We start from the raw sequence: 17,826 nt of genomic DNA on the forward strand, positions 1-17,826 counted from the left end.
CGGCTGCCCACGTCCCGGGGCGGCGGGGCGCAGTTCGGAGGGGTCCAACGGCCCGCGTCCGGGGCTAGCGCGGGCGGGGTCGGAGCCAGCCGTACCTCCGGACGGGCTGGCCAGTGGGGGGCCGCGTCCGGACACTCCGGCACCCCAACCCCGCACGCGGGGCACGCGGTATCTCGCGGTTCATGAAAGGCCGCGGGCCCCTCGGTTCTCCCTCCGCTTTGTGCATTCACAGCCACCACGCCGGAGCTCCACGTCGGAGCCCCGGAGCCGGAGCGAGACCCCAGCGGCCCACGCCGCCCGCCACGCCCGCGGCCGGGACCTCCGGAGGCCCGAGCCCGGCGCGAACCGGGCCAACGGCGCCGAGAGGGGGCGGAGCCGGCGCGTGCAGCCCCGCCCCGGCCCAGAAGGCCCCGCCCCCGTCGGCCTGGGCCCGCCCTCGGCAGGCCTAGCCGCGGGCTCGGGCCTCGTCGCCCCGCCCCGGCCGATCACGAGCCGACGAGCATCACGGGATCAGCGGCGGGGCCGGGGCGGCCGGAGGCGGAAGCGCCGGGGGCACCGCCGCCTGCTGTCCCAACCCGCCTCTCCTGGGCTCCGAACCGACCTCGACCCACCGCGCCCCGGGCTGCGGGCCACGGTCCCGGTCGGGACCCTCTGGACACCGGAGCCCGAGCCCCGAGCGAGCATTCAAAGGCGTCCGGGGAGCTGTACCCCGGCCCGGGCCCCGGGTTCTGCCAAGCCGGCCGGAGCTCCGGAGAAGTATTTGGATCTGGGTCCCAAGGGGGAGCGGCCTTGTGCTCTGCGGAGAGGCCCGGGGTCGGGAGGGGAGGCCCGGGGTCGGGAGGGGAGGCCCGGGGTCGGGGCCGGGAGGGGAGGCCTGGGGTCGGGGCCGGGAGGGGAGGCCCGGGGTCGGGGTCGGGAGGGGAGGCCCGGGGTCGGGGTCGGGAGGGGAGGCCCGGGGTCGAGGTCGGGAGGGGAGGCCTGGGGTCGGGGCCGGGAGGGGAGGCCCGGGGTCGGGAGGGGAGGCCCGGGGTCGGGAGGGAAGGGGAGGGTCGGGGCCGGGGTCGGGATCGGGAGAGGAGGGCCGGGGTCGGGGCCGGGGCCGGGCCTGGGGTCGGGAGGGGAGTGCCGCGGTCAGGAGGGAGGGCCGGGGCCGGGGTCGGGAGGGGAGGACGGGGGTCGGGGCCGCAGCCGGGGTCTGGAGGGGAGGACCGGAGTCGGGGTCGGGGTTGGGGTTGGGGCTGGGGTCGGGAGGGGAGGGCCGGGGTCAGTGGGGGAGGGCTGGGCCGGGCCCGTGGGGTCACCTCTCCTTCCCTCCCAGGACGCTGCAGACAGGCTCCTGAGTTCCGTGCCATGAGGGCTCTCTGGGCCGTCTCCCTGGCCGTGGCTGCAGGCCTGGCCTCCGCCAGGCCCCCTAACATTGTGCTGATCTTTGCTGATGACCTCGGCTATGGGGACCTGGGCTCCTACGGGCACCCTAGCTCTACCACCCCCAACCTGGACCAGATGGCTGCCGGAGGGCTGCGGTTCACAGATTTCTACGTCCCCGCGTCTCTGTGCACACCGTCCCGGTGAGTGGGGGCCTCTCATCCCTCTCCACTTGTCCAGTTCCTTCCAGAGGCTCTGGGGTGGAGGAAGGGACCCATCTCTGTGGGGCAGTCCGCGTCTGCTTGTCGCTGTGGGACTCGACATCCTGTACCTTGTCCTCCAGGGCTGCCCTCCTGACCGGCCGGCTACCTGTTCGTTTGGGCATGTACCCAGGCGTCCTGGGGCCCAGCTCCCAAGGCGGCCTGCCCCTCGAGGAGGTGACCCTGGCCGAGGTCTTGGCTGCCCAAGGCTACCTTACAGGGATGGCCGGCAAGTGGCACCTTGGAGTGGGGCCAGACGGGGCCTTTCTGCCCCCTCATCAGGGTTTCCACCGCTTCCTGGGCATTCCATATTCCCACGACCAGGTATAAACCACCAGGGCCCCTTAGCACCTGACCAGCCCCGCCCCGGAACCCCGGAGCCCAGACTCCGCACTGCAGTGCCCTTCCTCTCCTCAGGGTCCCTGTCAGAACCTGACCTGCTTCCCACCAGACACCCCGTGCCACGGCAGCTGTGACCAGGACCTAGTGGCCATCCCCCTGCTGGCCAACCTGTCTGTGGAGGCGCAGCCCCCCTGGCTGCCAGGGCTAGAGGCCCGCTATGTGGCTTTCTCCCGAGACCTGATGTCTGATGCCCAGCACCAGGGCCGCCCATTCTTCCTGTACTACGCCTCCCACGTGAGTGACCTGGCCTCATCCTCTTGAGACTGCCTGAAACCCCTGCTGATGCTGACTGGCATCTCCACCCCCAGCACACCCACTACCCTCAGTTCAGTGGGCGCAGCTTCACGGGCCACTCGGGCCGAGGGCCATTTGGAGACGCCTTGATGGAGCTGGATGCAGCTGTGGGGGCCCTGATGACAGTCATAGGGGACTTGGGGCTACTTGGAGAGACGCTGGTCATCTTTACCGCAGACAATGGGTACGACCCAGGGCCGAGGCTACTCCCTGCTTTGACATAGGCCAGGGCCTTGAGGTCCTTTCACTTTTGCTGCTGGCTGAAGACATTGTGAGGCTGGGGGAGGGGGTCTTAGGAAACGCTGGCCAAGTTAGGCTGGGGGGTGGTACAGGTGCACAGAGGTACTGGTCTCGGTAGGGCAGGAAGGCATCAGGCATTCGGAGCCCTGTTTCTAACTTTGAAGAGTGAGGCTGGTGGCAGGAGGTCCTAGGCACCTCTGTGTTGATGATCTCCTTGTGTGTCCCAGGCCTGAGACAATGCGCATGTCCCGTGGCGGCTGCTCTGGCCTTCTGAAATGTGGAAAGGGAACGACCTTCGAGGGTGGTGTCCGAGAGCCCGCCTTGGCCTTCTGGCCTGGCCATATTACTCCTGGTCAGTTCTCTGACCCTGTCCTTGTAGACCCCTGACCCCTGAGCCAACCTTGGTAAAGTGAGTGACCAAATAGCCTTCTGCTCCTAGGTGTGACCCATGAGCTGGCCAGCTCCCTGGACCTGCTGCCCACTGTGGCAGCCTTGACTGGAGCTTCGCTGCCCAATGTTACCTTAGATGGTGTTGACCTCAGCCCTCTGCTGCTTGGCACAGGCAAGGTAAGGCCATGACCCCTCATTCCCAACTACCCATGAGTGCTCATTCAGTGACCCCTCAATCCCAGTTACCCCATGAGTGTTAACACAGCACTTCTTGAGAGTCTGTGCCTCCCATCTCCTTTGGTGAGTGACCTTTGAGTTGGTACCACCTTTCATATTCCTAGGTAGGGAAGAGATGCACAGCTAATATCTACCACAAAGGCTGACAGCTGTTAAGGGACCACTTCTATTGTGTGCCCCTCACTTTGACCCTAGAGTCCTCGGCACTCTCTCTTCTTCTATCCGGCCTACCCAGATGAGGTGCGTGGTGTCTTTGCTATCCGGAGCGGGAAATACAAGGCTCACTTCTTCACCCAGGGTAACATCCTCTTTCTAGCTCCCTCTTCCCAATCCCACTGACCCCTGTAGCCCAAACCCTGACCCCTCCTCTGGCTCTTGCCCTGTGCACATAGCTGACCCTTCCCCAGGCTCTGCCCACAGCGACACTACCCCGGACCCTGCCTGCCACGCCACTAACCCTGTGACTGCTCATGAGCCCCCCCTGCTCTATGACTTGTCTGAGGACCCTGGTGAGAACTACAACCTCCTGGATGGTACAACTGAGGTTTCCACAGAGGCTCTGATGGCAATGAAGGACCTCCAGCTGCTCAAGGCCCAGTATGATGCAGCCATGACCTTTGGCCCCAGCCAGATGGCCCGGGGTGAGGACCCAGCCCTGCAGATTTGCTGCAAGCCGGGCTGCCACCCCCATCCAGCCTGCTGCCACTGCCCAAATCACCGACCCTGAGGGCAGCTGGCCAAGTCATTGGAGATTGCCCCCAAAGGCCAGTCCAGGGCCTCTGGCCCCATCTTGGGTGTGTGATAATTCACCAATATGAGGGGACAGGGGCAAGGGTGTGCAGATAGTTTGTATCTAATAATGTAATAACAGCAGCTGAGACTTGCAGGTGTGCTAATTCATCTAATCTTGGAAACTGTATGGTCAGTACTATTCCCCACTGTTACAAACAAGGAAGCGGAAGCACAGGAAAGTTCAAGGCCCTGTCCAAGGTCATCCCACCAGAAAAGCTGTGCTGAGATTTGGCAGTACAAAGGTCTGAACTCGGGCCCTTGAACTTGCGGAGAAGGCCTTCTACTACTTGAGCCATGCCCCAAGCTGGGCTTAGACTTGAACCCAGGCATTCTGGCTCCAGAAGTTGCCCTTACCCTGGTGACTGATGTGTGCACATTCAGTCAAAGGAACGAGAAGTACCTTTAGATGCTAGGAACCAGGAAGCTGGTGAGGGCAACTCAGTCCCCCAGGAGCTAGTCTCCCTGATGGAAGCATTCAAAGGCTCTGGAGCTGCTCCCTTTGTTCTTCATCAGAGATCTATGTGGAGTCAGGTGGTGGTGATCTGCATATTCCAGGTAGGGTGAAGGGGTTCGGGCCCTGCTGTCTCCTGGAAAGGCCTGTCAGCGACTCCTGGATAGCGAGTCCCATGGAACCTCTTCACACCTACTTAACACCACACCTGTGGTCCTGTACTAGACGTTTTCTTCCAGACACATGATCTCTTTAAAACATCTTAGAATAAAATCGAAGCTCCTTTGCCTTGCCCCACAGCACTCTGTCTTTCAGGATGATCTGACTTCCCTCCACACGCAGTGTTCTGCCACCTCGGCAGAAAAGAACCTTCTGCCTTCTGTATTTGCTGGGACATAGCATGCTGACACCTGTCACATGCTCCTCAGTGTGTTAGCTAGGTGTATTGATAACTCTGCTTAGAAAACTTGCCTTCTTTGCTAATGTGTCCCCACTTCATTGCCTCCTTGATATCAAGGAGGTAACCTCTCCCTGGCCCAGGAGGATCAGGCTAGTCACAACACAGTAATTGCTCTGGGCATGGCATGTGAAAATGACTCGGTAGTTAAAGTTCAGGTTGGTCCTCCATTGAGAACTTGGCTGCAACAGAATGTTGACCCTGGGAGGACACCTGCAGCTTCTAAAACCAGTGTCTCCCGCCGACCTGATTACAAGGTACCAGGTCTAAGACAGTAAACCCGCCTGAGTACGCCACTGTTGGTGAGCTTGACAGCCATTTGCAGCTAAAGTGGTGTTGCAGAAAGGAAACCTAAATGGGGTAGGTAGGAAGCAGTTGTGCATGAGTGACCTCACGTTACTCATGTAACTCTCCTGTCACTTTCAATCTGGTTGAGAAGCTGTGCTGACTACACCCCAAGTTCTAAGTCTTGGCTGCCCCAAGACAGTTTCCTTGGGCACCTTCAGGAGACACTGATGGGGCCGAAAGAATTATTAATTATTAATGCAGGGACTGGCCCCAGCTGGTGCCTCAGTTCGGGTGAGGACAGAACAGGGTGAAGCAATTTGATCATATGCTATACTGACAAAACCAGTGAGTACCAGGCACAACCTGTAGGCGGCTTTTTCTGGTTCCTCACTGGCATAGAGTACTGCAGTGCAGATCCTGCCGTGTTCATCTGCTATTCTGCAGTGCCAGGGCAAGGAGTCCTTAGAAGAAACCCATCCTACTCTGTTCCTGCAGTGCTTAAGGTCTAGTAAAGGAGATGAGCTTAACCCCAGGAAATCAGACACATGGAATTTCAGTACGGTGTAAGGGACATGAGGGAGCCTGGGGATGCTACAAGTATTCTGTATATTGGAGGTGGTAACCTGGAATAAAAGAAGCTATTCACTACTTAGAATTTGCATGCTGTGTGTGCCGTTGTGTATTTTGTACTTCAGTAAAAAATACTGTGTGAAAGCACCAGAGAGGTCAGGCACCGATGGCATTCACGCTATAGTCCTACTCACATCCAAGGATCACAGTTCAAAGCCAGCCCAGGCAGGAAAGTCTGAGACTTATCTTCAATTAACCCCCCAAAAGCTGGTAGCGGAGCTGTGGCTCAAGTGGTAGAGCACTAGCCTGCACAAAGAAGCTCAGGGACAGCACCCAGGCCCAGGTCCAAGCTCCAGGACTGGCACAAAACAACTTAAGTTTTTAAAGTTGGAAAGGAAGAGTTAAGAGTTATGTGGTGGAGGTGGAGCAACAGATGGGTGGCCAGGAATACTTCCCTGTCAGCTAGTGTCTGAGGGATTCAAACTGCCCTCACACCCACAGTTGAATCTTTCCACCCTCCCACGTTTCTAACAGGCTCATGTACACACATGCATTTGTACACACACATGCATTATACACGCAATCAATAACATGTTATCACAGCCCCAAAGGCCATGTCCAGTGTTTTCCCTGGGAGACCAATGCATTTACCAGGCTAGCTGCTATCTGTTCTGACAGACCAGCTTTCTCAGGGAGCCCAGTGTCTATCTGGATGGGGTTAAGGGTGTTTTAGAATGGGCGGGACAAAAATACGTTGTGCCTGGGGCTGCGAAGGTGGCTCAGTGGTACAGTGCTTGCCTACATGCACGAGGCCCTGGGTTCAATTCCTCAGCACTACATAAGCGGAAAAAGCCAGAAATGGCACTGTGGCTCAAGTGATAGAGCGCTAGCCTTGATCTGAAGAGCTGAGGGACAGCGCCCAGGCCCAGAATTCAGACCCCGTGACCGGGGAAAACAAAACAAAAACGTTGTGCCTGACTTTTCCTCAGGTATGTCAGGAGAAGGAGCTATGCAGAGCCCAACCATCCAAAAGAAGGGAGGCTACCCCTTCCTAGCCCTACCACCCCTTCCCACTCCTGTTCCTGAAATGACCAAAAGGGGGAGCAATGTTTAAGTTTGCCTCTTTTGTGAACTTTTTTTTTTTGGGGGGGAAATACTGGGGCTTGACCTCAGGGCTTTGTGGTTACAGATGCTTTACCATTTGAGAAACAGCTCTAGTACCTTTTTGCTTTTGTTATTTTTTAGACAAGATCTCTTTGCCCTATTGGAGCAAGGATAGATATATCCCACTACGTCCACCTTCTGTTGAGCTGAAGTCTTGAACTTCTTGCTCAGGCTGACTTTGAACCATGACCTCCTGATTTCTACCTCCTGAGGAGCTAAAATTAAAAAAGCTATCGGCACCTGGCTCTTTTGGGGGCCTCACGCACTCTTTTTCTCAGGTCTGATGCTCTACACCTTGAGCCACACCTACACTTCAGTTTTTTGCTGATTAATTGGAGGTAAGTTTCACAAAATGGACTTTCCTGCCTAAGCTGGCTACAAACCGCAAGCCTTAGATCTCACCTTCCCAAGTAGCTAGGATTACAGGTGTGAACCATGGGCAGCTTTTAAATAATACTTCCAAGCTCCAAGTAGGTCATTTATCAAGGTGTGTGCAGCACCCTAGGTGAGCTGGCCCACACTTCGTAGGCTCATGCAGGAAGGACACAGGGTGCTGTGGCCATTGAGGCCTCCACGTGGTGAGCAGTGACGGACCCCCAGCATGACTGCAGAAACCACCAAAGCCTCTCCCAAGTCCCAAGAACACTGGGGACCCCACATCCCTTGCCACTGGCAGCGCTGGACACGCCTTACAAAGAGCCAGGGTCACACCAAGCAGAGTTTATTGAGGCCAGGCCTGGCCCGCATACACAGCGGGCAGCGCACACAGGGAGGATATGCACTGGACTGCAGGGGCGTTTGCGGCAAAGCAGACAATGTGTAGGGGGTGTCCAGCGGGCGGCCTCCTAGCAGCATGAGGGGTTTGAGTGAGCATTAAGAACCACTTCCAGTGGTCCCAGAGCTTCCTTGGGCACCCCTCCCTGCTTCCCCTGTGCTCCCTGTGTGGCAGAGATGGGGTCCCTCTCTGTCCCTGTGTTCAAAGTTGGGGTGACCCCTTGAGATTCACTATAAAAATTCAAATTCCCTTATAAATTACAGAGGAGGGCAGGAAGGGATCACTGGAGAACCTGACTACCAGTCACCTCAAGTTTTCCACACGCCCCAAGTTCTGACCCTAAAGGAGAGTGCAAAGGGTAAGGTCTGCAGGCACGGAAAGGGGCAAGAGACAGAGGGGAGGAGAGGGAGGCTGGGGAACAAGGTGACTGAGGACAATGGAAAGGATGCATCAGAGGGAAACCTGGGGCACTGGAGACCCGCTCCCCAGCAGCCTCACCGCCGTGCCCTGGGAACGGAGGGGGAAAGCTCCAGGCCTGGAGCTCTCCTATGACATAAGGTACTGTGTGTCCCCAATCCAGTCCTTGCCCAGCCCACAGTGGCCAGAGCTTCCTCCCACTACTCCAGGTAGATGTCTTCTGTGGGGCAAGCAAACGCCAGGTGCTCCTGGTAGTACTCCAGGAAGGCGCGGCTGTGGAGAGGGGTGGAATCAGTCCAGTGCTCCTTCTGCCTCTCTACCCAGCCAGGTAACACCCCTCTGCCCAAAGACCTTGTCGACACCACAGCATCTTTTGCACTCCACAACAGTGCCCGAACTGTCGACCGTTACCCCCGGGATCCTCCCCGACCTTCCCACTTACCCGACACTCTGCGCTACTGGTCTCATGGATTCCTGAGACACAAAGACGTGGCAAGCAAAGCGGCTCAGCAGCGGGTGTTTGGTGATGAACCCGAAATAGCTGTGGGAAAGTTGGTGGAGAGAACGTCAAGAACACTGACCCAGCCCTGGGGGCCCCCTTAAAGACCTGGAGAGCAGAGGCAGGAACAAAGAGGTTGTGAAGAAGGCAGGAGACAAGACTATGAGGGCCAATTTCAAAATCTTAAATTGTCTTTTGGGGTTGCAGCCCAAGCAGGGGGGTGGGCACCCCAAAGGAGCATTAGAGTTCTTTGTCAATTCCTCAAACAGGGGCCTCTATCTTATACTGGAGTCGGAGGCATCGTCTTCCCTTCCCCACCCCAAGACTCTCAGAGCCTCTCCCAAGAGCACTGGACATTGTTCTGAACAGCTCCCCTGGCTCTGCCTTGCTTAAGGCTTCTGTGAGCCCATCCATCTCTGCCTCTGGTCATACAAATACAGCTGTCTTTTAAGCTTGGATAGTGCACTGGGTACCAATGCATCTGTAAAAACCCTTTGGATTCTCTCTCTCCAACTGGAGAAGCACCCTGCCTAGCACTCCTGCAACTCATCCCTTCCCATGTGTCTCCATTCCGTCCAAGACACTGAGCAACTAGAGGTAGCTGGTCCACAACCTGAGATTCCACCTCTCTCCCCATCCTGAATAACGATAGTTACTAAAGCACAAAAACTCACAACCACCCCATAGAATAGGTGTCTTTTGATAGAGGGCTAAGCACACAGAGGGACAATATTCTACCCAAGGACACACAGCCAGTCTGTGGCAGCAATGGAATAAGTGGCTCTTGGATCTTCCAAACACAGCACACCCAGACATGACTGAGTCATCATCTATTTCACAAGAAAGTGAGTTAACCAGACACTGAGCACTGATTCCTTAGTCTCCTCACGGAGGAAACAGGCTGGGTTCTGAAGCACATCTTGACCCTAAACTACTTGCCTGGATCATCTTTCTCCCATGGATTTGCAGATGGGTCAGTGGTCACCTTGGAGCGCTGAGTGTGGCACCATGATTTAATTTTATCTCCTGACAGTGTCATTCCTGACTGTCCTTGTGGCTTCGGTGGATGCTCCCACAGTCTGGCCCAAGCCCTGGCACTGACCTGGCTTCTACCCCTCAGAGCAGCTCCCTCCTCAATGGAAAAAGGCTGCACGTAACCATTTCCTAGACAGCAGGTTGCCATGCCACTGTTCATGCTTGAGTCCAAACCACTCCTGTGATACCTTTAATACCTGTTCCAACTCTCAGCCCTGGAAATACCCTAACTACCCTGCACCCTACCTGCTGAGTCTCTCTAGCTCCTGAAGATCATTTGTAACCTCTGATTGGCCCTGTCTCTGGTTCTCCTCTCTCCTTTATCTAGGATGCTAGGACCCAGTGGGCAAGAATCTGTGCCTAGGGAAGATGGCAGCCCCCTACCACCTACTCCCACTCTTCATCTCACACTGCCTGGCTGTTTTTCCTACCTCATGATCTCAGTTATCTGGTCCAAAATAAAACCTTCTTCCAGGGGCTTGGAATATGGCTTAGTGGTAGAGTGCCTGCCTAGCATGCTTGAAGCCCTGGGTTTGATTCCTCAGTACCATATACACAGAAAAAGCCAGAAGCGATGCTGTGGCTCAAGTGTGGCTCAAGGCTCTAGCCTTGAGCACAGAGAGGCTCAGGGACAGTGCCCAGGTTCCAAGTTCAAGCCCTTGGACCAGCAAAAAAAAAAAAGAAAAAAACCTTCTAGCCCTCCCCTCTGAACTTCAGACGACTGTATGACTGGGCTTGTATCTCTTCTGCTCCTGTCTGCCTATCACCCAATTGAGTATTTCCACTGATTCCTTCCAGGTCAGCCTCTGCAACCCATCAACCTAATCTTTTCTGTCCCACCTCTTAAATACCTACCATCATGAAACTTCCCATCATGGAACCACACCTAGATTTCTCATCAGCCACCTAGTCTCCTTTGGCAGCAGCTGATCAATGCACTATACACAGCAGCCAAGGCTAGCTAGCAGCCTGCCCAGATCATTTCCTTCCACCAGGACCTTTCTGTGGCTCCACAGCCAATGGAAGGTTGCACAAGCCCCTTGGCAGTCAAAAGGCCCAGCCCTCTACTGACACTTTTGTTCTCCATTGTCCCGGCTTCTTCCCTTATGCCAGTGTATCCCACAGCCTTGGCTTCCATGGCTGCCTACAAGATGATTCACTTCTTCCATCTCTATTACCATCTTTATCATTTTGCAACCTCCTCTTATTCTGCGGGTCTGCTCAGGAGGCTCATTCAGAAGATGTCTGACCACCTGTAGATGCTGCTTCTTCTTTTTTTTTTTTTTTGTCGGTCGTGGGGCTTGAACTCTGAGTTTGGGTGCGGTCCTTGTGCTCTTTAGCTCAAGGCGAGCACTCTACGGCTTGAGCCACAGCGCCACTTCCAGTTTTCTAGTGGTTTATTGAAGATACGAGTCTCACGAACTTTCCTGTCTAGGCTGGCTTTGAACGGAGATCCTCAGATCTCAGCCTCCTGAGTAGCTAGGATTACAGGCGTGAGCCACTGGCGCCCGGCTTTGTAGATGCTTCTTAAATTTTCTTGACTGTGTGTCTGTCTGTCTCCCTAACCAGGCCGGATGGGAGCCAGTTTGATTCATGTCTCCCAAACCCAGCATAGAATAAGCACTATGTTAGGTGCAGATGGAGTCCTGGATGATGGGTGGGAATTGGAATGCAGGCAGCCCTTAGGGTTTGAGGACCTGGGGGAGGGGGGCAAGTAAGGTTCTTACCAGCTGTTACGAGGGTGACAACCGCAGAACGAGATGTTCTTCATCTGAAAGAAGTGGCTGCAGCGCTGGAACTAGGGCAGAGGTGGACAGAGACATCGTGGGTCGGACTGAGGAAGCCTGTGGCCTTTCTTGCTGCCTGCCTGCCAGCCTGTCCCACAGCCAAACCCTCTCGCCTTGCCTTACCCCGTGCCCCCAGTTCCCCATACCCCCACCTCAGGCCCTCCTCCACTCAGACTCAGCTTGACCCCCCGCAGAGAGATCTCAAGGTCACAGGAGGCAGGAGGGCGCAGATGAACAGTCAGTTTCCGGGCAGTGGCAATCTGAGGAAGAAATTGGGAGAGAAAGTCCTCAAGAGCCTGCCATAGCCCCTGCCACCCTCTCTCCTCGGAAGAACTACACCTCTGTTCACTTCAGACTATTTGAATATATCCGGCACCCAAGATCCCTAAAAGACAATTCTGGAAGATGACAGGGTGACCTTGGCCAGCCCTGCAATAGGAACAAGCCAGTCACGCCACTCTGCACTCAGCCGGCTTCCTCGCCCTGTGTCCCTCCAGCCAAGAGGCTCCTCTTGGCTCAGGTGCCAAGAACCCACCCCAATCCTACCTCCATCCCTCTCACTGCCTGTTCCTCACGAACTAATGGGGGCTCTAGGATGCAGGTGAGCTGGTCCTGTTTGCTTATCCCTCTAGCCTCAGTCCCAGACCACCCAGACTACTACAAGTGCTCCTAAATGTTCACTGTGTGGATGAATGCGTGGGAAAATAACTCCCAGGAAAAGGGCTGTGACAGCTGCTCTCAAACTTTAAACAAACAGGAGAAGACCAACAGAAAGGTGAAGACCCTACTGGCCTGGTCAGGAGGCCTGGCCAGTCTGTCTGCTCAGACCTTTGAATTAGGGTGTCCACCTATGACCCATCCCTACAGCACCACCGGCATCCTCCCTGAAGAGTTGGAGGCTGGGCCACCAAGAAGCAGTGCTAACCTGGAGGCCTTTGTGCAGGCCTTAGGCTAGGCCTGCCCCACACCGCTACACTCACCTTCTGCATGGCTGCACAGAGGATGCCATTACCCTGGTGACACGGCACCTCCACAGAGCCCAAGAACTGTACATCGAAGCGCTCGACCCAACAGGGGCTCCGTTTGCTCCCTAGGAGGTCACAGGGGCCCAGATCAGGGGTGACGGGTAGAAAGTCTGAGTGACAAACCATGCCTCAGGGACGGGGGTTCTCACCTAGCAAGTCCTTGGCAGGGCCAGGCACTGCATGGGCATAGAAGGCAGGGAACACACCACGCTCTCCTGTGCGCATGTTGAAGCCACGGAACCAGAAGTCATCCTCTTCAGCCTCTACCAACACTGGGTCATCCACATCTAGCTCCAGCTCATCCGGATGACGAGGGATAAACCTGAGGTGAGGCAGAGTAGGCCTGGCTGGATTGTGTCCCAGTGTCCTGTGGTACTGGGAACTAAGGCTGAGGACCACCCGGGTCAAGGGAGCAGCTATACCTGAAAACAGCCCGGTGAGTCTGCTCTCTTTCCTCCCCATTGACCAGACAGGAAAAAAGGCCAAAGGACTCAGTGCCTAAGAGACCAACAGAAGCAGCAAAGATGGACACTCAAGGGGAAAGGAAAGTACTTGAAGTCCTAACTTTGGCTGCAGCCAAGCCCCCTCCTCCCCAACAGGCTGGTGCAGGGTATTCTAAGTCAGGAAGGGAGGGAGGGCCAGCCTCTAGGGACTGGGACAGAGGAGCATCCCCCAAGTCTCTGCCCAAAGAGGTGCCTGGGGAGGACCGATGCTCCTCTTTCTTTTTTCTTAGGAAAAAAGTCAAGGTTAAGCTGTGACTACTCCCAGGCCCTCAGGGCTCCTGGGCATTTTGGGGACCAGTGGGACCTGAGACTGGAGCAGTACTTTTTCCTTTGGGGCCACCCAGCTTTCCCCAACTCCCACTCACTAGAAGATCGAGATGTACTGTTGACAAAGACGTTGAGGAACTTCTTAGAGAAGGTGATGTCTGGGCTGTCGGGAGACACATCTTCAGGGATCTGATCGCCACCTAGAAGTGCAGTGCCCACCTCCTCTTCAGCGGCCTCACCACCACTGTCCTCCTCGCTGTCATCACCCAGGCCTGCACAGCGCCGCAGGCTCACCAGCTCTAGCTGTGTGTGCTCATCTACCACCAGTGTGTACTTGACTGCATCATACACCAGTGATGCATCCAGTGGCGCACTAGAGCCTGCACCCCTGCCCTGGGGGAGCCCCACACTGTCCTCTGGACCGTCTTCGTCCTCCTCCTCCTCCTCCTCTTCCTCCTCAGAGTAGGCAGCAGAACAGGCACGGCCTGGGCGAGCAGCTCGGCCAGGCGTGGTCCACAGGGGCGTGATGGTGTCTCGCGTTGGGTTGCTGAGGAAGAGGCAGGGCCCAGGCTGTGCTGAGCCTGGCCGAGGCGTTGTGGGGGCCGGCGGTGGCGGCCCGCACAGCGTCTCCATGTCCACCAACTCCACACCAGGGCCTGTTGCCGCTTCGGGGGCTTGGGAGTCCTCTGTGGCTTTGCTGGCCAGGGACAGAGGCTCCCCAGGCAGGCGCTGCGCGGGAGACAGGCACTGGCCAGGACAGCGAATGGGGGAGGAACCCTCAGAGATCATGCGGCTCACCAGGTTGCTGAGCAGCCAGGGTGAGTCGGCATCCTCGCTGAGGTCTGGCTCAGACTCGGAGCCGGACTCATACTCGCTGTTTGTGTCTTCAGGGCCCACAGGCAGGAAGGCGGGACGGCGAGGAGGTTCTTGCAGGGGCTCAGGCTCTGGCTCTGAGGCTGGCGATGAAGCCTCCTCAATGGAGTTGGTGAGGTGCGAGGAGCGTCCACTGCTGCTGCTACTACCACCATCACTACTTAACTCCAGCTCAGTTTCCGAGATAGATGAAATCATTCGCCCCAGGCGCCCGCCACCGGTGTCCTCTGAGTCTGAGCCAGGGGATGAGAGCTCCTGGCTGCTCCGCCGTCCGCCGTGGTCCCCACTTGAGGGGCTTCTCAGGTCGGCCTCAATGCCAGGATCAGAAGAGGGTGAAGCCCCAGCTGGTGCTGGGGGACCCGGGGGCGGGTTCCCTTCCCAGTCGCAACCTGGGCACGCCACAGGCTGCACCCCACAGGGTTCCTCTTCTGTGGGCAGGAGGGGGCCAGGGAGCTCTGCAGGGCAGGGGTTCCAGTTACCTTCACCTCCATCCTGTCCTCTCTCCAGCAGCCAGACACCCTCCCTCCTATGCCCCTGCCAGCCCCCACCCCTCACCTCTGAGGGGTTCCTGAACTGGCGAGCACAGTACAGTCTCCTTCCAGGAGGCTGGGGCCTCCGGAGCAAAGCCTCCATTGTTGTTCAGAGAGTCCTAGAATGAGGCACAAAACAGCAATGCTGAAGAGGGTTTCAGCAACCAAGAGTGGGAGGAGCCTGAAGCCATGGGGTGCGGAGTCTAGGTGCTCCTAAGCAAGGATCAACTCTAAAATTCTGAGAATCAGGAGGCTCACCTGGGCGCCCAGTGTTGTCAGGTGGAGGGTGGTGGGCCGGTGCTTGTGGGGCTCCTCCAGAGCAGGGGAAGGAATAAGGGGCCCCTTGTCAGGGGCCTCTGTATGAGCTCCTCCTACCTCTTTCCCCTCCCCATCTCCCTCCTCCTCTTCATCTTCCTCCTCCTCATCTTCCTCCTCTTCCTCTTCTTCATTGTCATCTATCATCTCAAACTCCTGGAAGTCATCCTGGAAGGAGCAGATGGGATGCGCCTGCTCCGAGCGCCCCAAGGAGAGGCTGTCCTGCAAGGAGGGAGATGGCAGGGCTGGGCCAGAAAGCAACAGTAATCTGGGTCCCACTCGGCTTCCAGCAACCGAGCAGTGTTTTTAAAAATCTGCTTAAGACTCCTGGGGATCACTGCATTTCCTGTGGAGAAGCCAGACTCCTGAAAAGGAATGGCTGATCCTCAGAGCGGCCTCATCTCACGCCTAAACCCCATCATATAACACATAATTCACACTGCTCATGACTTTTGGTCTGTCTTCTCCACCAAGGAAGAGTCATGTCCCTGTTGTACACATCCCTGGGAACAGCATTTGCAGCTTGGTGGATGTTCAGTAAGTAACAAATGAATGCATGAGAGGATTCACCAAGTTTGTACCAACCCAGAGCCCTTGGCACAGTCAATCATTCCTTCTGCCAGCAATTCCTCTCCTATCTACCCCATCTGCTTAGCTCCTGCTAACCTCAGGACATGACTGACATTTTCTCTGTGAAGTCTCCTGACTCCCTCAGTCTGGATCCAGTTCTCTTTCTCCTTACACCAGTCCCTGAAATTTAAGTAGCCACTCTCCCTGACATGTGTTTCTCCCCTAAGCTGCAAGATCTGCTGGCAGCTCTCCATCCCCAGCACTTAACCTGGCAGTGGCTGGGAACAGAACGCATAAAACAGAAAGTGGGGAGGATACTGGCGCAGAAGAGGAAAGATGTTGTGAGGAACGGAAAGGAGACAGAGGTTCAGATGTAGTTGGAAGGGTTAAGTCTTTATGGGAGGAATCTGAGGACAGAGGGCCCTGGAGCCAAGGCATCCCTCCCCAGGAGGGCCTGGGCCGGGAAGACTGGAGAAGGCCCTCTAGGGGGCCTGCGGTGCTGGCAGAGGACGGAGGCCCAGGAAGCCTCAAGGCCACGGGCTCACAGCAAGGGCGATCGGGGCTTTCCCCGCACACTGGCGAGGCACCCAAGTGAACATCAGACAAAGGGCCTGAGCGGCCTCTTCTCTGATGGGGTCTGGACCTGGCCTTTCCCTACCTTCTCACAGTGGTCTGAGTCGTAGCTGAGGCCCAAGCCGCAGTCGTCAGTGATCTCCGACAGGTCCTCATCATCAAATTCTTCCAGGCTTATATCCTGGGGGGGCCTGGAGAGGGGGCCGGGGTCAGAGCGGCCGACCCCGGACCCCCACCCGGGGCGGGTCCGAAGAACACCGGAAGGGGGTGGCCGGCGCTCCGGCCCACAGGCCGACTCCACCGCGACCCTGGCCCGCTACCCAAAGGAAGCCTTGCGGGGCGGCCCGGGGGACCCGCCCTTCCCCCAACGTGCCGAGCCGTCTGGGCAGGCCCCCAGCCCCAGGCGTGATCTCGCCGCCGCCCTCCGGCCCTCGGCGCAGCAGCACGCCGAGCTCTCGCCCGGGACCCCCCGCCCGGGACCCGGCTGCCCGGGCTCGACTCACAACCCAGGCTGGAAATGCGACGGGGCTGGGGGCCCAGGGTCGGGACGGCGGGGAACGAGAACGCGGGGGCCCGCGCCCGGAGGGAGGGGGGAGGGCTGGGCGGTAGCGGGCGGAGGCCCGGAGCGGAGGCCCAGGGGTCTGGGGCGGAGGCGCGGGGGGGCCGGGGCGGAGAGGCCGGGGGCCGGGGCGGAGGGGCGGGGGGGGGGGGGGCCGGGGCGGAGAGGCCGGGGGCCGGGGCGGAGGGGCGGGGGGGGGGGGGGCCGGGGCGGAGAGGCCGGGGGCCGGGGCGGAGGGGCGGGGGGGGGGGGGGCGGGGGGCCGGGGCGGAGGCGCCGGGCCCGTCCGCGCCGCGCGTACCTGCAGCCCGGCGGCGACAGCGAGTGGAAGGTGGAGAGGGAAAACATCTCTGCGCGATCCGCCATCTTCCCGGGAAAGGCCGGACGGCGGGGGAGGGGGAGAGCGAGCCCGCGCTCGGCGTCCGTCCGCGGCTCGGCCCGCGCTCGCCTCGTGACCCGCCGGCGACGCCCGCCCGCCCGTCCGCTCGCCCGCCGCGACGCCCCTAGCCGCCCGCCGACACCGCCGCAGCGAGCTCCCGCAGGGCGCGGGCGCGGGCGGGAGCGGCGCGGGGCGGAGCCTGCGCGGTGGGGGCGGGGAGCGGGGCGGCGCGGGGGTCGCGGTGCCGCCGGGCAGGCGGGGCGCGGCTCGGGCGAGCGGCGGGGTCGGGGCCCGGGGGCGGCGGCGGCCCGCAGGCCGGGGACCCGGGGCCGGGGGTGGCGGCGGCCCGCAGGCCGGGCCCGGGGCCGGGGGCGGCGGCGGCCCGGGTCCGCGCGCCCCGGGGCGGCCGGCTGGGCGGGGCCCGGGAGCTGTCCGCGCCCGGGTGCTGACCGGGACGGCGGCGCTGTCCCCCCGCGGGTGCTGACTGAGCCGAGCCCCCGCGCGCGGAGCCGGGCCGCCGCCGCCGCCCCCGGCAGTGCTGTCCACGGAGCACGGGCGGCCGGGGCCGGCGCTGGGCCGGGCGCGCCTGCGCGGCGGTCGGGGCGAGGCCCGGGCTCGCGGCCGCGCCCCGTTCGCGCTGTTGGACCCGGGCTGAGGCGCCGCCGGCCCGTGAGGAGCGCGGCGAGGGGAGCCGCGGGAAGCGGAGGGGGCGACGGGAGCCGGGCCCGAGCTCCCCACGAAGGGCTCGCGTGAGCGGCGCACGCGACGCCCGGCTCGCCGCGCTCCCGGGCTCAGCTCTGGGCCCGGCCG

The 17,826-nt window shown here is 59.1% G+C and overlaps 2 protein-coding genes across 2 annotated transcripts; one reads left to right on the forward strand and one right to left on the reverse strand.

The window, feature by feature from the left end:
* Positions 1 to 520: 520 nt before the first annotated feature.
* On the forward strand, positions 521 to 5,835 carry Arsa (arylsulfatase A). The gene is made up of 9 exons (XM_042698052.1): positions 521 to 756; positions 1,319 to 1,568; positions 1,709 to 1,949; positions 2,043 to 2,261; positions 2,336 to 2,505; positions 2,789 to 2,913; positions 3,001 to 3,128; positions 3,384 to 3,486; positions 3,596 to 5,835. The coding sequence occupies exons 2-9, from the start codon at positions 1,351 to 1,353 to the stop codon at positions 3,913 to 3,915; spliced, it is 1,524 nt and encodes a 507-aa protein (XP_042553986.1). The 5' UTR covers positions 521 to 756; positions 1,319 to 1,350; the 3' UTR covers positions 3,916 to 5,835.
* A 2,099-nt stretch (positions 5,836 to 7,934) lies between these two features.
* On the reverse strand, positions 7,935 to 17,020 carry Mapk8ip2 (mitogen-activated protein kinase 8 interacting protein 2). The gene is made up of 12 exons (XM_042698039.1): positions 16,939 to 17,020; positions 16,165 to 16,270; positions 14,880 to 15,158; positions 14,647 to 14,740; positions 13,317 to 14,546; positions 12,871 to 12,946; positions 12,598 to 12,770; positions 12,404 to 12,513; positions 11,576 to 11,683; positions 11,364 to 11,434; positions 8,545 to 8,643; positions 7,935 to 8,375 (listed from the first exon to the last, which is right to left on the reverse strand). Exons 1-12 carry the CDS (start codon positions 17,001 to 17,003, stop codon positions 8,303 to 8,305), a joined length of 2,484 nt encoding a protein of 827 aa, XP_042553973.1. The 5' UTR covers positions 17,004 to 17,020; the 3' UTR covers positions 7,935 to 8,302.
* Positions 17,021 to 17,826: the final 806 nt, after the last annotated feature.

This window comes from Dipodomys spectabilis, unplaced genomic scaffold (assembly GCF_019054845.1).
Source record: "Dipodomys spectabilis isolate Male_0828 unplaced genomic scaffold, ASM1905484v1 ptg000230l, whole genome shotgun sequence".
NCBI lineage: Eukaryota > Metazoa > Chordata > Mammalia > Rodentia > Heteromyidae > Dipodomys > Dipodomys spectabilis.